The sequence below is a fragment of the Pieris napi genome, chromosome 11, assembly GCF_905475465.1.
Source record: "Pieris napi chromosome 11, ilPieNapi1.2, whole genome shotgun sequence".
NCBI lineage: Eukaryota > Metazoa > Arthropoda > Insecta > Lepidoptera > Pieridae > Pieris > Pieris napi.
In genome coordinates this window covers 2,627,287-2,647,166 of record NC_062244.1, presented here as the reverse complement: position 1 = coordinate 2,647,166, position 19,880 = coordinate 2,627,287, and the positions used below count along the sequence as shown (strand labels likewise).

The following is a 19,880-nucleotide window of genomic DNA, read 5'->3' as shown; positions in this document are numbered from 1 at the left end:
TTATCAAAGAATACTTTATCAACAAGATGCAGAAAATACACAATCATCGATATTGAGCCATGTGCAAGCGTTGACTGGTTAGTAGGAATGACACGTCTTGATAGTTTGGTTTATGAGATTTTTCGTGTGTATTATATTATGTACTAATACTAAACTTTGGTTTATTTCAGGGGTTTCTTATACTACAAATAAACTTGGATAGTTTTGATTTAGAATTGATCACAAACAAGATAAATGAGTTTTACACTGTTTCTTTCTCTCAAATAGGGATCGATGAATGGCGAAAATCTTGTGAACATGTAATAAAAATTGAAAATCAGTTCATAGAACAAGATCGGTTAATTTAGATGCAGGAGGAAAGGTTTATCATAAATACTGCGTTGAAGGCTTTTTTATGATGTTATTTGGAACCATTTTCAAGTTCTTAATTAATTAATAAACTCATGAACAGAGTAATTGGAGTTTTCATCTAAATTTCAAACCCCACATTCGCCACATTTTCAAAAATTATCCTTGATCATTGGATAAATTTTTATATTTGCATGTATCACACACAATCAGCCGCTATAAGGAAAAAAAAGTATCAAAACGTTTTACTCCAATTTCCCCAGTATTGCTAGCGTCAATTTCTTTTTTCCCTTTTTGCCATCAGATCCTGGTAGACCTATAGTAACAAAATAAAGCCAAAATCAAATCCAAATTTGTATTCTTAATAGAATATTTTGTTCTTTTTCGACCATTTATATTATGATGAATAATATACTCGTATTGATGTAATCAGTTGAAATTTTTATAACATTTTAAATTATTACAGATCATCCGCATCCTATTAGGGTATATTTTATTTTGTATGGTCATCCGTGATCCGTGTCACTGTGTCAGATATAACAACGCACAGATATGTGTACAATTAACAATTTACATTTTTACAATGTACATCGTAATTCGTAGGTGTCAACGTGTCAATCACAAATTGAACTTAAGTTTGTATGAAACACCACACTAAAATAGTACCTTCTGTTTAATATTTTTATTTTATAATAATAATTATTGTCAAATAAATAACTTAGTGTTAAGCAAGTGAGAAGTTATAAATAATGCCTGAAATTGAAAAACTATCGCTTGGTATGCACCTTTACATAACCTATAATCAATAATCTACTGCGGTATTCTAGCATATTGATTTTTCAGAAGCGATTTACACGTCGGAAAAGAGTGGAAATGACGAAAGTGGAGATGGAACACAGGAGAGTCCATTTAAAACCATTCTGCAGGCAATGCGTCATGCAGGAAAGGAGCCATTTCCGACTATTTACGTGGATTCTAAAGAAGAGGGTAAATCTTACGACGTAGCGGCGAAATCCCAATTGAAGAAGATTCAAAAGATGTGGGTAAGGGAAAACTATAAAGCTGCTGACAAGGCGAAGGCTGAAGACGAGAGCAATGACAAACGGCAGCAGAACTTGGAAGACGCTAAGAAAGTTGTTATTAAGCAGGATTCTAGCCTTCCTGTTGCAGTAACAGTGAAGTTATGTCAGAGTGAGTACTTAGCATTACTAATGGCAATTTAAGCAATTTTATATTAATTACTTAATTTCATCACAAATCATGATATTTTATTCTTTGTTATTTACAGAGAAACATTACTATTGTACTACAAGTTAAAAATCACGTTTTAAACTATTTTTTATTCTATGTAATAAGAAAGTGTTTATTGCATCATGTTAGCATTTGTTTATAAATGATGTAATACCCAGCCTTTTTTACATAATATCTGTCTTTTCTGTTTACAGTAATTTTATTTTTACTATAAAAATCCCAAAATCAAATTTGAAAATATTTAATCAATTTGTTAAGTGGTTTTTGTTTCAGTATCAATAAAAATAAGAGGAATGAAATTTTACCTTAATTGAACTACATAGTATAAATAAAATTATTGATAATGATTTAATTAATTTTATTTAATGAAATATCTAAGCTGTTTCTAATTATTATTAAAAAAAACTTGATTTTTAGCAAAGGATCACAGAGGAAAAAGAATACAAGTGTCTGGATGGGTGCACAGGTTAAGACGTCAAGGAAAATCACTAGCATTCATAACATTGCGAGATGGTACAGGTTACCTACAATGTGTGCTTCATGGTGAACTTTGTCAGACTTATGATGCACTGGTATTATCAACGGAATCATCTGTGGTCCTTTATGGGAACTTGGAAGCGGTTCCAGAAGGAAAAACTGTACGTTAATTTTTTTTGTTTTGGATTTTCTATTAACTCAACTGATTTTTACCTCTTCCCACTAACTGCTATTAAAAGCAATTTTTAAAGTTTAACATGGAAAAGAATTAAAGTAGAAGATATTTATTTAAATAAACTCACTGGTTCTGAATTTAAAAAAAAAAAAATATTGATTTTTATTTGATGTGTCAAATATTATTAGCATAAGGCCATAAATAACATTAATACTATTACTATTGCAGGCACCAGGAGGCCATGAATTGACAGTAGACTACTGGGAGCTAATTGGTTTGGCCCCACCTGGAGGTGCTGATGCTATACTGAATGAGGAAGCACATCCAGATGTCCAACTTGATAACAGGTATATATCATTTATTCATGTTATTAGTAAGCTAATGCGCCCGTATTTTGAGATTTGGAGAAACCATCCAATCTATTTTAAAAGAGTTCAAAGATGGTGCACTGATTACACTTTCCGGAATCCTAATCCAGTCGGCCACTACTGGGTTTAGGAGAACATTCTTTAGGGAGTTTGTGTTATGTTGAGTGGTCTTCAATTTTAAAGAACTACCCCTCAAATGTGTATTTTCACTTAAAATAAAGAGCTTCGCAAATTCCTGAAACATTATAGTGGCCAGTGTATGTGTATAAAAAAATACACAGTCACTTCACTAAAAGTGACCTGGCCTCAGAAACGAGAAACTAAATTTACTACCAGTTCTAAAATCAATGTGTAAAACGGACAAGAATAACTGGCAAGATACAGAAGTTGCAACCGTAAAGCCTTTGTTGATTATGATTCAACTAACAAAGTAAAGTTCAAAAAGACGACTCATTCGACTAGTGGTTAGTACCCCTGACTGTGAATCCATTGGTCCCGGGTTCGATCCCCGGCTGAGACGAACATCGATGTGATGAGCATTTGGTGTTGTGCTTAGGTCTTGGGTGTTTAAATATGTATTTATATGTCTATCTATCTATAATATGTACGTATATATGTTGCCTAGTACCCATTACACAAGCTACACCAGCTTAGCCTTAAACCTTAGAAAACACAAAAATGTGCATCTTGCTCTTCACATCCACTTTTAACAGGATTTGAAGTGGTTCTGTTTTTGTTCTACTAATCTTATTTATGTGACTATAAATGAAGTGCTAAAATGAAATATTTTTTAATTTAATATTTGTTCAGATGTTAAAGTTTCACACATGTTTCAATATTACTAAATGTATCCTCAAACACTAATTGTGTTTGTTTCTGAACTGTAATAGTACTGTGATGTTAACATGTTTTGGTTTTTCTTCATCTATTAAGAAATTATTAGATAATGACCTTAAGTCACTAGATAAGTATTATGATATACTTTTAAATTTGTATTTGTGCCAGCAGTTACAACAAATGTCATTAACAAATTTAATTTATTAATATTGCTCATTATGTACACATTAACGTCAAGATTATAAAATAATCTAAACATTTTATGTAGAGCGTAGAGTGGGCCAGAAACTCTCTGGCACTCTCTTAATTGCCATGTTCTTTGGATTATAAGAAAACTGTAAAGAACTGCAACCATTACGTCATGCTTCACTTGACACATGTAAAGCAAATTGTCAAAATAAAGAAATATGTGTGTGTATTTATGTACACGATTTTGACGTTACACTTTGGCGTAACAAGATAAAAATCTTTTTTTTTTTAATTTATCCTTCGCCTTATTCTACGCGTTTGTAGAAAAAACGACAACAGTAGAGAAAAGGTATTAATTACATTGAAAGTTTTATACTAACGCATTATGTAGTTAAATAAAGTTTATTTAAATATCACAAAAAAAAATATTTCTACATAATTAATGAAATGGAATTCATCATCCATTTCATTAATTAGGAAATACAATGTCTATATAATACTTTATTTAACAAGATAATGCGTTATAATAAAACTTTTACTTTAAAATGTTGAATATGCTCACTTGAGGGTGTCGGCTTTTTGTGACGGTGTGCGCACGCATCTTAAAAATTTACTCTTACAATTGTTCCCTAACGCACCAAAAGTATAACTTCAATGAATCTTTTCATTTGTTATATTTATTTTATTCAGGCACATCATGATTCGCGGCGAGAACACGTCGAAAGTACTACGTGCACGTGCGGCTGTGACGCGAGCTTTCCGCGAACATTTCAACGCTCGCAGCTACACAGAGGTGACTCCTCCCACACTCGTACAGACTCAGTGTGAGGGTGGCAGTACTCTGTTCAAATTTAGCTATTTCGGGTAAGTTATTTTGTATGTTTCCCGGGCCCGTAGACACTTTTCTTGAAATTGCGTATGCGAGAGGTTATTGGATTTGCGTTCCCTAATTACCATCATTTCTCATAAAATCTGATAAAAGCCAAGAGGCTGATTACAGATGGATTAAAAAAATAAAAGAAATAATAATATGTGAGAGGCGGGTCATATTATAGTTATTAAATCTTTATTTATATTATTGATTTTAAAATCATCCGCTCGAAGTATCTTTACGTTACAAAAAGTAAGTCCCTTCAGTACGAAATTACACTTATATATGAATTATCTTAATTTAAGTTTGTACTCTGATTTATAGGATTAAGGAAAGGGTGTTATTTTTATTTTTAAATTTACGCCTTTTTCCCGAAATGATAGGAAGGGCAGAACCTACGTTCCTGATATACGTCTTTCGTTTAATCAACTCTCACGACATTCATTGTGTATGTACAGTTATGGGTAATTTTGACTTCTTGTTCGTAATAAATGAATCGTAAAATATGATGTTAAGCTCAAAACTCGAAAGACGGCTGGACCAATTCGAGTAATTTTGAAAAATTTTATTTCTCTTAAAATTTTATGGTTATTATTAATAGTTGGAAATAGCATATATATAATTGTTGGCCTAATGGCTTCAGCGTGCGAATGTCATCCCTGAGGTCGTAGGTTCGAGCCCCGGCTGTGCACCAATGGAGTTTCTATGTGCGCATATAACATTCGCTCGAACGGTGAAGGAAAACTTCGTCAGGAAACCGGTTCACCTTAGACCCAGAAAGTCGACGGCGTGTGTGAGGCACTGGAGGCTGATCACCTACTTGCCTATTAGATTGAAAATGATCATGAAACAGATTCAGAAATCTGAGGTGCAGACCTAAAAGAGGTTGTAGCGCCACTGATTTATTTTATTTTAATAATTGGAAAATATATAAATAATGAAAAACATTGTTTTATTTAACACTTGGGTTTTTACTCGGGAAATGCGAACATTCTCTATGGGATAGTATAGCAAAAAAATCCCTATGCTGGTTTATAGCTACTAAAAAGGATGGCGGAGTAGCTAGTTATTTTTTTTTAAATGTAAGTGTAAAATTACTTTTATATTTCAGAGAGCAAGCGTACCTTACACAGAGTTCACAGTTGTATCTCGAGACCTGTCTTGCAACGTTGGGTGATGTGTATTGTATAGCGCAGTCGTACCGTGCCGAACAGTCGCGCACCAGGAGACATCTTGCTGAGTAAGTCACTCCTATAATATATCGAGAAGTGCCGATTTTTATAATTTGTTGTATTTATCTCTGTTCCCAATTAAAAAGATTAAAAATTAATGAAAATAATTACAAGAAAAAGGCCAATAAAAGTTTTCATGGTTTTAATAACTGTCAAAAATTGAATTTTCATCCCATCAATACGATAAACGCTCCCTTCAAATTTATGAATAAATACGTTATACTTATAATTTAGAATCGACAAGATATATCTGTCGCAGCCAACTAGCTTAATTAGCCGTTAAATAAACAGCCTACCCGTTTAACTAGCGGCCTGAAAGATGTTCAGCCAGTTAATTAAACAGCTAGGCAAATGACTTGGATCGATGACGTTTCATTACATAGCCTGTTGACTGTTAATTTTAATTTAATTCCAATTTCTGCCACTCACAAACTCGAAACGAAACTCATCAAACTGTCAATATATTACTGGCAAACCACAACTTTGATGGTTTTTTCCAAATGTTCATGAAAAACAAAACGTACCTACAATGGAAGACTGTAGTGACAATAATAATGTGAATTTCACTTAACCAATTTAATTTTGAAAGATATATTTATTATGTCATATGTCATATCTTTTTTATTTCTGCCAAATAATTACTCTATCGTACCAAAGGCCTAAGTATTAGCCAGCCAGTTTATTAAATGCTGTAGCAAATGGCTGTTGAATATCTTTCGGGCCGTTAGTTAAACGGCGCCGTTTAGTTAAAAGGCTAGGCTCTTAATTGAATGGCTAATTAAGCAAGTTGGCTGCGACATAACCACAATATTCAGCGTATTTGTGACTGGCGTATTTTAGTTTAAATTTAGAATAAAGTCATTAATGACGGATATTGGTTGTCAAATATTTATGCGTTCATGAAACTTATATTTTTTTTGTATTGTATTTATATTACTTTCATAAAATCGTAATTTATTTATCAACTAATCTGTAACACGACATTAAATGTTAGGCGGAACGAAGTTCGCCGGGTCAGTAAGTAAATGAATAAATCATGTATGTAAATCAATCAAAAGTTGTACATATTATGATCAATTAATTGAATGAATTCTTTGGCGTAACAATGTAAAAATCTTTAAAAAAATGTTATTCTACGTTTGTAGAAAAAACTACACTAACAATAGAAAAAAGGTATTTAATACAATGAAAGTTTTATTATAACGCATTATCTAGTTAAATTAAGTTTATTTAAATATCACAAAATAAAGTGTTGGCTATAGCTAACTTCAGGGTGTCGGTTTTTTGTGACGGTGTGCGTGCGCATCGTAAAAATTTACTCTCATAATTTTTCCCTAACGCGCCAAAAGAAGTACAACTTCAAAAATGTAATCCTTTCTCTTGATATCATTATTTTTATCTAAAAAAAACTTTAAAGCGTAATAAACAATAATACAAAATATTTTTTACATGAAAACGCCAATCAAAAGGTTTAACTTAACTACCTCACTAACTAACTTAACTAATAATAATATTTACGGAGTTAATGCGAGTAGGGTGTGGATGTGTATTTATGTGTGAAACTGAAGCCTGTGTGTTAAAAACGGCTTGATATATTGACATTAAAATAATGTTTAATACAGATATTTCTTTAAAAGAGTTGCGAATTATATATCTAGTGCTAAATTTGGTATAAGAATAGTTTCCAAAGTATAATTGTATAAACAGGTATAGCCACGTGGAAGCGGAGATCCCCTTCATCACGTTTGAGCAATTGCTGGACAGGATCGAGGATCTGGTGGTGGATGTGGTCGATCGGGTGCTGGCTTCACCCGAAGGCCAGTTGGTTTATGAACTTAACCCAGACTTTAAGGTATTTTGATAACGTTTTAGATGTCGTATATGGCTTAGTAAACAGTACTTTCAAATCCTGGCTGTGAACCAAAACTTTCCTTATAAAGGCATCGTGAGGTAACCAGCCACTCTTTATTTATTTATTCAGAAGATTTACAGCATAATACAGAAATGGATGTCATAATGTATATATTATATACATTGTGGGCCAATTAAAAAAGGGCACTATGTTGAGTATCGAATCTTATTTACCCTTAAAACCCCATAAGTTATTTGACAAAGGTTTAAAAAACTGTTTCAGATTATTAAGTAGTTATTAAAGAACTTGTCCAGGCAAGATGGCGTAGCACCAGTGCCTTACGGCCGCTTTCTATACTCAATTCCAATCCAATTTATATTACTAGAGATTGATGTTTTACTCCATTTCTCATAAAATACTTTTCAATAACCGATCGATGGATCGTTTTTGTAAAATAAATTTGAATTCGACAGTTCGAATTTTGACATTTATCAACCTAAATTTTCGAAAATCTGGATTATAAATAATGTTAGATTATAGATTGAGTATAGAAAGCGGCCGTAAGACGTACCATGCTATACAAACATCGTGTGCATACAACAATATAAACTCGTGGGAAAATGTTTAGTTTTTTACATGTTAATTCTATAATAACACAAAACATATATATCGATTGACATTCTCCATCGAAATTTAATCATCTTTGATTTGAAGAATTAGTGACCGTTTTGTGTCACGTGACCTCCTTATAAAAATCAATAATCAGGTTTTTGATTACTCGTACATATATATTTTTAATAACTCTTTTAGTTTTACGTTGAAAGTTTTATACAGATTACACTTATTAACACCTAATTTTTCATTCTGCCAAATAAAATTAATTCCTTGAATCAATTATTAATTATTTTTCAGAAACCTACAAGGCCATTCAAACGAATGGCGTACACGGAGGCTTTGGAATATCTAAAAGAACACAATATCACTAAAGACGACGGATCCTTCTACGAGTTCGGCGATGTAAGTATATGTGTCTGCGCACAATAGTGGTTAGCCATGGCCAAATCTTAAGAAACTCTAAATAGCTGACCCGACAAACGTTATTTTGCCATGTATATTATTTCTAGGAAACATTTTTTAGTGCAATAAAAATAACTATCTACTATAATAAAAGATAGGGGTTGATCGTAGAGGGGGGAAAATTAGTGGTTGTATGTATTTTTGTATTCTGTATCATAAAAAAATAAGAACAAAAAAAAATCTCTAAAGAATAAAACAACTCATATCACTTAGGCTGCCTACGCACTGGCGACCATAGACGCGGCCAGGCCGCCGCGGCCATGGTCGCCGGTGCGTAGGCAAGCGCGACATGTGGACGGCCGAAAAATTTGCAGTCGACTTCCAAGGATGTGTCAAGATGGACGTGCAGAAGATAATCACGCTAACTGTGCTTGTGTATTTACTACGAAAACGAAAACGGAAGATTTCACGTAAAAGACAGTTTTGGGTGCATCCATTACTTTGCGAGAGAAAGACTAAAGGATTATATTATACTTATTTTTTGGATTTAAAAATGTATGAGAAGAGATTCTTTAATTACATGAGAATGTCAACGAATACTTTTAACCTGTTACTGGATACAATAAAACCAAAAATTACTGGAACTGGTAACAACTATCGGAAATGCATTCCAGCAGAAGAACAATTAGTAATAACAATAAGGTAAGCTTTTTCTTTTTTAAATACAGAATGTTTAAAAAATACGTGATATATTTTAAAGGATGTTTCGGAATGGAGTATTGTGTACAGGAAAAATAAAAATAATGTGATAGGGCCTTTTTTTTACTTAAACTGCTAAACGGATTTTTTTGTAAATTTGAATTATACAAGACTTGATTCTGAATCACCCTAAACCACCACTGTTGCGTTTTTCACAACAACCTGTATAATTCATTGACCAAGGTTTTGCCACTTTAAAAAATTTATGAACTATTGTTCAGTAGTATTCTACTTTACGACTTTGAAAAGGAGAGGAAAAGGGCTTGCTTATAACATGTTTTTAAATATTAAAAAACTGAAGTAGATAATCAAATTATTTGTATTTTCATAACTTAAAAAATGGCAATTGTGAACAATTAATCATTCAAATTGGGAAATAGGTCTATCATTTCTGAATTTTGAGAAATATCAGAATAATGAGTATGAGTATCGCTGTAATTTGAATCATCTGATATCCTGTTGGTAGTAGAATAACCTGAATAACTCGGTCGATTTGTAGGTGTGCAGTTCGGTTGGTATTTTTCTATAATTTCCATGATTTCCATTTTCGCTTTGGTCTTCATTGCAGCAGGGATTGTTTGAAATCTTTCGAGGAGGGATAAAAGAAACAGTCTGTCACAATTTGAATCATTCTGTGTAGTCGCTATGGTCTTATGCAGAACTGAAATTAGAGGGTCTGTATCGGATTCTTCGTTTGGTATTTTTTTCTTCCTTTTTGTTCTAAGCGACTTTGATGCAGACTGTTGAGTCTCAAGATCAGAAGATCTTGCACTTTCATTTTCTTGACTTGCCTCTTCGAGACTATTTTCTGTTGCGTTTGTGTCCAGCACTGATTTCAAAAACAGTAATTGGTTGAAATAGGTGTATTGTGATTTACGTTTTGCAGCAGAACCACTTTTGACATCTTTAAGACGGCGCAGCTCTCTTGTGAAACAGTCTCTAAGGTTTTTCCATCTTTTTTGGAGAGTAATGCCTGTAAATCAATAAATAAATGTAGTACATATTACAAAACTAATATTATGTTTATTAATGTGAATTTTATTTTCAGGTATTTGGCTACTGGGTGTTCTTTATCTCATATAAGTCATGAATACCGTATAGGGCTTCCTACAGTATCGGAAATAGTATTTGATGTTTGTGAAGCAATATGGGAGATATTAAAACCAATTGTGATGCCACAATTGACCAGAGATAAGTGGATTCAAACGGCTGAAGGTTTTCAAAAATACGCCCAATTTCCTAATTGCATCGGAGCCATCGACGGCAAGCACATTAGAGTTATCAAACCACAACATTCGGGATCTCTTTATTACAATTACAAGAATTATTTTTCAATCGTGTTACTTGCAATATGTGATGTAAATTATAAATTTCTTTACGTAGATATTGGAGCATACGGCAAATGCAGTGATTCGTCAATTTACAAAGACTCTGTATTTTATCATAGGCTTTTAAATAATGATCTCGATATTCCGAGCAATAACCCCATCAAAGAAAATGGCCAATCAATGCCGTTCGTTTTAGTGGGTGATGAGGCGTTTTCACTATCGGAACATATGATGCGACCGTATGCTGGGAGAAACTTGAATAATGTAAAGACTAATTTTAATTATCGACTATCCCGTGCCCGCCGCTATATTGAATGTACATTTGGAATATTAGCCAATAAATGGCAGATTCTTCACCGACCCCTAAACGTCAAGAAAGAATTTGCAGTTGTGATTATAAAAGCTCTATGTGTGCTTCATAATTTTGTGCGAGAAAGAGACGGATATGATTTCAAGGACACGTTAACTGTACCAGAGGCTTTATTAGAAATACCTGCATGTTTACCTAATAGAGCAAATAGAACATCAACCGAATATCGAGATATATTCGCAAACTACTTCAGTACCGATGGTCGCTTGCCCTGGCACAATTTGTAAATATATGGGTGCTCGCCGCGAGCCGCCATTGCGCGCCGTAAACAAAATGGCGTCGAACGCACATGCGGTATGAGTAATCTTTTTAAAAAGTTATTCCAATCATTACGAAAACCTGGGAAATTTTAGCAAATAATTGTCAAAACTCATGTGCAAAGCGAAAAATAGTAGAAATAAAATAGTTATACTTTTGACAATTACCTATTTGCTAAAATTTCTTAGATTTTGAATGAACGGAACAACTTTAAAAAAAAATCACTCATGTCACATATACGTGTCGAATGCTACTACAGCACCTGCTGCGTTTATTGTAGTTCATCGCATTATTAATTTACTTAGGCATAATAAAATAAAATACTAACCAAGTTCTGCCTTTTCTTTATCTTCCATGGATTCACCGCCAAATATATCGACCACTTCAAGCCACAACTGCCGCTTAACATCTTTATTGGAGTAATCATTTGATGCTAAATCCCATAAACCTCTTCTATTTTCAACTTCAATTATGAACCTTTCCGTGTCGAAATTGGCCATTGTAAAATAATCACTCTGTAGCTAGCTACACGTCTGGTCGCCGCGGCCGATGCGGTAGCACTGATGAATTTTAATACAGAAGTGATGTTCTCGACGGCCACGATTGGTCGCTGGTCGCGTGGCATCAAATTGGACGCCGCGGCCAACGGTGGCCGCTGGTCGCTGGCCGCTAAGTGCGTAGGGGCTATAGCGATTGCCATATAAAGTCCAGAATTCACTGGCCGCCGCGGCTAGGTCGCGGCGACCATGGTCGCCAGTGCGTAGGAGGCCTTAGGGGTTTGAAAGATAGATAGTAGCCGATTCTCAGTTATACTTTTTGGCCGTGTTGTGCCGGCTTATAGAATAGCACCTCCCCATCTCTACCCGTGGGTGTCGTAAAAGGCGACTAAGGGATTTTTAAGGCGTAGGGCAGTGACGACCCCATCGCCCGCTGGTGGGATATTTGAACAATAACTATTTCCACCAGCGCAGTCAGTTAGTCCAAGTAATGGGAGTGTCATGCTGCGTAAGCAGCCGAATGAGCCGACACGACCGGGGTAATACCACTCTCCCATTGAAAAAAAGCGTGAAGTGGCCCACGCAGGACGTGTGTCGCGTTTCGTTTTATATTGTGGGATTCCCGGAAGCTCATTTCCTTCCTCTCCGAATCATCATGGCAGCGTTATTAAATAGAACTTTTTTACCCCAGGAGGGTACCTGCACTTCTAGTACAGGAGAATCCGTCCCTGGGTGTACTCACTCAGGCTGTCCCGCGTATTCTGGGGGGGACAAAATACCGCTCAACTGCAGAGGCAAATCTAGAAATAAACTCACGGTAACACAATTTAACACAGACTTTACTAACATTAGGGGGCTTCAATCTAATTTAAATCCCGTCCACTTTCACCTCGAGACGGCTAAGCCGGCCTTATTGTTTCTAACGGAGACCAAGATAGTTCCCTCGTCTGTTGAACATTTGCACTATCCAGGCTATTGTCTTGAGCATAATTTTAGGCCACAAGCCGGTGTATGCGTTTACATTCGTGAGGATATAAATTTCCGTCGCCTCTTACATTTGGAAGAATCGGATCTTACTACCTTGTGGGTACGCGTAGAATGTGCTGACCATCCCCGCATATACTGCTGCCTTTACAGGTCACACAGCGGCAACACCGAGGTCGATCGACTTATAGAACATGTCCAAACTGCACTCGATTCCCTTCTGTCTCTATCGCCTGCTGAAGTCGTTATACTGGGTGATTTCAATGCCCATCATTCTGAGTGGTTAAATTCTCGTACGACCGACTATTCGGGAAGAGGCTTCCATGATTTCGCTCTTGCATATGCTTTAACTCAACTGGTCACAACGCCTACGCGAATACCAGACCGAGCTGACCATCAGCCTTCGTTATTAGATCTTATGCTGACTTCTCACCCAGACTTCTATGAGGTTACTGTGGATGCCCCACTTGGGTCCTCCGACCACTGCTTGGTGCGAACCGTTGTGCCAATTAGGCGTCGAACCCGCCCGCAGTTTTCGGAATGCCGTCGTGTCTGGCATTACAAATCGGCCAATTGGGATGACATGCGTCATTTCTTTGCAGCATACCCATGGTTGCAAGTCTGCTTCAAGGGTAGTGATCCTGACGCCAGCGCTGAATCTGTCGCCGATGTGGTGCTACAAGCAATGGAACTCTATATCCCTTACTCTATGGTCCCCATTCGTGGTAAATCTCGGCCATGGTTTGGCCACTCTTGCAAAGAGGCTTCCCGTCTTAAGCTAGAGTACTATAAAATCTGGGCTCACGCAATGGCCATAAAGGATCCCGATGTAGCTCTCCATAAAAAGAAATTTAACGCAGCTACCCGAACCCTTAAACGAGAAATTTTTAAAGCAAAATCGGAACATATTGGCAGAATTGGTGAAAAGCTCGCGAAATTGCCCTCTGGAACTCGAGCCTTTTGGTCATTAGCGAAGGCAACTCAGGGAAACTTTTGTCAGCCCTCTTTACCATCCTTGCGAAAGGAGGATGACTCGATGGCTCACTCGGCGAAAGAGAAAGCAGAGCTCCTTTGCTCTCTCTTTGCTTCTAACTCCACGCTCAATGACTCAGGGACCTTACCGCCCACTATTCCGCATTGCGGGTTTTCTATGCCTGAAGTTCGATTCGAACAGATTGGTGTGCGGAGGGCCTTAATCTCCCTTGATACCCACAAGTCAAGTGGTCCTGACGGCCTTCCCTCGATCGTTCTTAAGACCTGTGCTTCTGAGCTGACTCCGGTGCTTACACGGCTCTTTCGACTCTCGTACTCCTCGGGCGTAGTTCCAAGCTCATGGAAGACTGCGCATGTTCATCCCATTCCCAAAAAAGGTGACCGCTCTGAACCATCCAGCTACAGACCTATCGCAATCACTTCTTTATTTTCAAAGGTAATGGAGTCTATCATCAATAGGCAGCTCTTGCGATATCTGGAGGAGCACCAGCTAATTAGTGATCGTCAGTATGGCTTTCGCCGTGGCCGCTCGGCTGGTGATCTTCTTGCCTATCTAACTCATAGATGGGCCGAAGTTGTGGAAAGTAAGGGAGAGGCATTGGCCGCTAGCTTGGATATAGCTAAGGCCTTTGATAGGGTTTGGCATAGGGCGCTTCTTTCGAAACTACCGTCATACGGTTTGCCCGATGGCTTATGCCGATGGCTGGCAAATTTTCTTGTAGGACGTAGCATTAAAGTCCTAGTTGACGGAGCGTGTTCCAATCCTAGACCCATCAATGCAGGCGTTCCGCAAGGTTGTGTCCTTTCGCCGACCCTGTTCGTTCTGCATATCAATGACCTGTTGAATATCGACAACATCCATTGCTATGCAGACGACAGCACCATCGACACATTATATTCCGGCCATCCGAACATGTCTCGATCTGAAGTCGATGAGAGTCGCAACATACTTGTTCTCGAAATTGAGTCGATTCTGGAGAAGGTTTCTGTGTGGGGTAGTAACAACCTTGTTAAGTTTAATCCTACAAAGACTCAGGTTTGTTCGTTTTCTGCCAAGAAAGATCCTTTTGTCGTATCTCCCCAATTTGAAGGCGCTCTCCTTAGTTCGTCACACAGCCTCAGTATCCTTGGGGTTGGCATTTCGAAAGAAGTCCAATTTCGCAGTCATCTGGAAGAAAAAGCCAAACTGGCTTCCAAAAAGCTGGGTGTTTTGGGTAGGGCTAAGCAGTATTTCACTGAGGTGCAACGTATGCAGCTCTACAAAGCTCAAGTACGACCTCATATGGAATACTGCTCGCATCTCTGGGCCGGTGCTCCCAAATACCAGCTTCTTCCTTTTGACCAAATTCAGCGAAGGGCTTGTCGAATTGTCAATCTCCAATGTCTTACTGATCGGCTTGATTCTCTATCGCTACGCAGAGACATTGCGTCTCTTTGCGTTTTTTACAAAATTTATTACGGAGAGTGTTCTGAAGAATTGTTTGGGTTGATCCCTCCTGCCTCTTTTCAACACCGTACGAGCCGAACGACCTCTAAATTTCACCAGCATCATCTTGATGGTTGGAGGTCTTCCACGGTCCGCTTCACTAGGCATTTTCTTTTGCGAACTAGCGAACTGTGGAATCGGCTCCCGGGGGGGGTATTCCCTCAGAGATACGACCTCCAAATTTTTAAAAAACGAGCCTACTCCTCCCTCAAAGGCCGGCAACGCACCCACTAAAATGGGTGTCTATGGGCTGCGTGGACTACCCTTTTTGGTCGTCCCGCAAGCTCGTTTGCCCCCCTATTATATAAAAAATATACTTAATATGCATAAAAAATTCAAATCAGTCGAGCCGTTTCGGAGGAGTATGGGAACGAACATTGTGACACGATTTTATATATTAGATTAAATTTTCCCGCAAATAATTGAAGCAGTTTTCGCCTACTCAGCGTGCGACTTCTGTACGGTGAAGGAAAACATAGTTAGGAAACATGCCTTAGACCCAAAAAGTCTGCTTTTCGTCTGACCCACGTACCTTTTAAGAACGCCATCTCTTTCCATTTCGACGCCTGGCGGTCCTCTTTGTGTAACTAATTGCCAGTAGAGGTATTTCCAACAACTTGGGGCAAAGAAAAGAACGTACCATTTCCTGAAAGGTGGGCATACATGAGCGGTTATCATTCTGTTTAAAGCCGCCAGCTCTTGCTTCCTGTCCCATATGAATAAAATAATAAACACGTAACAGATACAGAAATCTGAGAACCTAAAAGAATGTAATTTCCATAATTTAAATTTCAAATATTGTTGGTATTTACTTATAACTAAATGTTAGAGGTAATATGTTAGTCAACTAGCCTTATTGGCCTTTCAATCAACAGCCTAGCCTCTTCACTAAACAGAGCCGTTTAACTAATGGCCTGAATGTTATTCAGGCATAGCATTTGTTAGTAATAATAATAATATAGCCTTTTATTCAGATCGACTTAGGTACACACATAAACATAGATTATTATATTAAACTAGATATTAGAAGGTTGACAATTTTTTTTTCTAATATTTTGATTTTGCTTGATTTCTGCCCATCTGTTTGCCAGTCGGCAAAGGCCTCCTCCAACCTTTTCCATTCATATCTTTCTTGGGCCACTCTGTTCCACATCACTCCTGCCACTTGTCTGATGTCTTCTTCCCATTTTGTTGTGGCCTTCCTCTACTTTTGCCTTCCCTAGGGTACCATAGTGTCACAATTTTACTGCATTTGTCTTTTCCACTTATCATGTGTCATTTGTTACAATATTAAAATAATCTGGCTGGCTAATTCGTACGATAGAAGATGAAACTTTTGACATAAAAAATCTTTATTTAAAATGTAATATATTACTGTTCTTTGGAAATCGTGAGCGACGCCATATTGACAGTGGAACTAAATTGAAATGAACAGGCTAGTCAAGTAGTGAAACGTCATCCATTCAAGTTATTTTATATTTTCCTAGCTGTTTGATCTAATGGCTGAATATCATTCAGGCCGCTTGTCAAACGGCCGGACAGGAAGTTGATTGAACGGCCAATTAAGCTAGTTAGGTGCGACATATCTTAGGTAAAAGTCTTTTCCAACCGATTCCAGATGGCTCTATTTTTGACAATAGCCTGCCAGTATTTTCCTATTTTTTTTATAGAATAATTTACTTTTAGGACATACCAGAGATGCCCGAACGTAAAATGACAGATGCGATCGGGGTCCCGATACTTCTATGCAAATTTCCAGCTGAAATAAAGTCCTTCTATATGCCCCGATGTGAAGATGACAAACGCTTGACTGAGTCTGTGGATGTGCTGATGCCGGGAGTCGGTGAGATTGTCGGTGGTTCTATGAGGATATGGGACTATGAACAATTGATGGAAGGTAAGATTCTGATGAACATAGGGTATAAGTGATCAAAATAACTTTATTCATATAGTATATACGTATTATGAACGTCACAAAAGAAGTTAAATTGAATTAATTGTAAATTCACATTTACTACCAGTTCGCAAGTCAAGAGCGGGCAAGAAGAACTGGCTATAGGATATAAAATATATAAGTAGGGAATGAAAACTTCGCTCATGTTACCTCTGGTCTGAATAATACGGGTTGCAGACCAAGAGCTAAGCTAAGTTAGTTTAGCTTAGCTCGAATAGCTGACGCAGTTTTTCATACTTGTGTGCAGACCGCAAACTGTGCGAACTAAGCTATGTGAGCTAACTAAAATATGCGAAGCTAAGTTAGTTGCCGATGCGCAGCTACACGAGCTAAGCTAAGCCCCTCCCGCTACCCCCCAGTCCCTTTGCACACACTGACTGAGCCTTGGCTTAGATGTTGGTGTGCACGCTATTTATTTCTAGCTTAGCTTAGCCTAGCTTGCTTGGCATAGCTTAGATTTCGGTCTACATGCTATTTATTTCTAGCTTAGCTTAGCCTAGCTTGCTTGGCATAGCTTAGTTTTCGGTCTGCATGCTATTTATTTCTAGCTTAGCTTAGTCTAGCTTGCTTGGCATAGCTTAGTTTTCGGCCTGCATGCTATTTATTTCTAGCTTAGCTTAGCCTAGCTTGCTTGGCATAGCTTAGTTTTCGGTCTGCAACCGGCTTAAATAACCCTATCGTATACGCTGAATAAACTATTGACAATAGAGAAAAGTGATATTTACTTACATATTTAATAAAATTAAATATTTAATTTATTTTACATATTTAATTTTAATTTTGACTAATTATAAGATGATTTTGTCCGCAGGTTACGCACGGGAAGGCATTGACCCTACACCATACTACTGGTACACGGACCAACGTAAATTCGGTTCAGTACCACACGGTGGGTACGGGCTGGGGCTAGAACGATTCCTGTGCTGGCTGTTGGCCCGGCACCACATCCGCGATGTCTGCCTTTACCCGCGATTCCTTGAGCGATGCACGCCCTAAGTATATAATACCAGTTTGTGAGCTTTTTTTGGCCCTTGATATTTACACAATTTATTAATCGTTGGAAAAAAAATGTTTTTAGCAAAAACAAGTAATTTTTTGCATTTAAGCTCACAGTTGATTTAACTTTTTTTTTAGTTTTTTTTTAATACATCAAAAAGTACGGTCTTTGTCGGTTACAGTTTAAATTATTCGATTCGAGCTCACAATTTTTTTTTTTTGTAATTTTTTTAAAGCGAAAATAAAATTGTACTTGCAAGATTTGTATCTCATATTATATAACAAAACACTTATAGAAAAATCTCGCATTTAATGATATCCTCAAAATATAATCTTTTATTAGCTAGAAATTCTTTCTATCACTTGGAAAAGACATCAGATTGCATAGTAGAGGGAAATAGTTCGTTTAATATTATAGTATATACATATATAATATATATGCCTTGAAGTTGGTTGAACTCAGTGTATTGATTTATAAGTTACTATGTTTTTAATACTTTATAATACTTCAATCGATTGCCTTGTTTCTAAGAGTAAAATTCAGAGTCGGGAATAAGACCAAACTCAGTGAGATGTTTAATACATTTATTTATGTTGCAGTTAAAATTGTAAAATACTGATTTAATTTGTACTTATGGTAGTTATTTTTGATCTGTCACGTTATTTTAATCTAACGCAAGGTGCGAATACAAATTGTAATACGCATTACAGGTAAAATGGTTATTAAAATTGTTCAGACTAAGAGTTTGTGTTTATTTATGTACTACTGGTGTAAAATAAAAGCTTTGTTTATGTTTTGTTTTATTTACATATTTCCTCGATAAAAATGCATAACCGCCTACGCAAAAAATAAGTATAATTCTCGCCTTTTCATTCCTCTAATATGGCATTCAACACAAGTTTTATAATAATATTATAGATGCGTTGAATTCTTACGCGGTGTCCTGCGTAAGCGACGAATACAACGCGACGCGACGCAACACGACGCGACGTAATGCGACGCGATGCTACACGCGACAAATGTCCTACGTAATTTGGTCATTACTTCTCGAATCATGGAGAAGTACAGTACAACTTTGCTCGAAAGTTCATACTTAAAATATAAACTTTTAAAAAAATATCGTAAAAAGCATAGAAAAAAAACAAATATAATATTTTTACAAAGAAACACATTTGGCGAGTTCCATCATTTATATCCAAAATTAAGAAACGATTCTAAAATGTTTAAACAATATTGTGGAGTGTTACTAATAAACGATTCCTATAATGTTTATGTTTTTTGTCCCACAACAATCTTTGCTCATGCACTGCGGCGATCAACGCTTCAGAATCAACCATTTCATAGTTCGTAGTGTCGCGTCTGGTCGCCCTCAAAACAAGTCCGCGTGACGTCGCGTCTCGTCGCAGACTGTCACATAGGCCGTAAGTTAGGTCGCGTTCACAGCGTCGCGTCGCGTTGTATTCGTCGCTTACGCAGGACACCGCGTTAGTCTAACTTAACAGAAGTAAGATGTAAAATTAAGAATACCTCCAAAGGTGACAATATGAAAAATAAAGTTTTACTGAATACTGATTTTATTGTATCTTAAATAATAACCGTCGCATCGGATCACGACGACGCGATGCAAGAGGGTGGGT

The 19,880-nt window shown here is 36.9% G+C and overlaps 2 protein-coding genes across 2 annotated transcripts; both read left to right on the top strand.

The window, feature by feature from the left end:
* The first annotated feature begins 964 nt into the window (after nucleotides 1–964).
* LOC125053619 (asparagine--tRNA ligase, cytoplasmic) lies at nucleotides 965–19,035 on the top strand. Its single transcript, XM_047655060.1, has 10 exons — nucleotides 965–1,125; nucleotides 1,192–1,539; nucleotides 2,017–2,237; nucleotides 2,480–2,598; nucleotides 4,336–4,509; nucleotides 5,628–5,756; nucleotides 7,456–7,600; nucleotides 8,513–8,617; nucleotides 16,979–17,189; nucleotides 18,058–19,035. The coding sequence occupies exons 1-10, from the start codon at nucleotides 1,098–1,100 to the stop codon at nucleotides 18,240–18,242; spliced, it is 1,665 nt and encodes a 554-aa protein (XP_047511016.1). The 5' UTR covers nucleotides 965–1,097; the 3' UTR covers nucleotides 18,243–19,035.
* On the top strand, nucleotides 8,909–11,663 carry LOC125053620 (protein ALP1-like). The gene is made up of 2 exons (XM_047655061.1): nucleotides 8,909–9,319; nucleotides 10,425–11,663. Exons 1-2 carry the CDS (start codon nucleotides 8,967–8,969, stop codon nucleotides 11,299–11,301), a joined length of 1,230 nt encoding a protein of 409 aa, XP_047511017.1. The 5' UTR covers nucleotides 8,909–8,966; the 3' UTR covers nucleotides 11,302–11,663.
* Nucleotides 19,036–19,880: the final 845 nt, after the last annotated feature.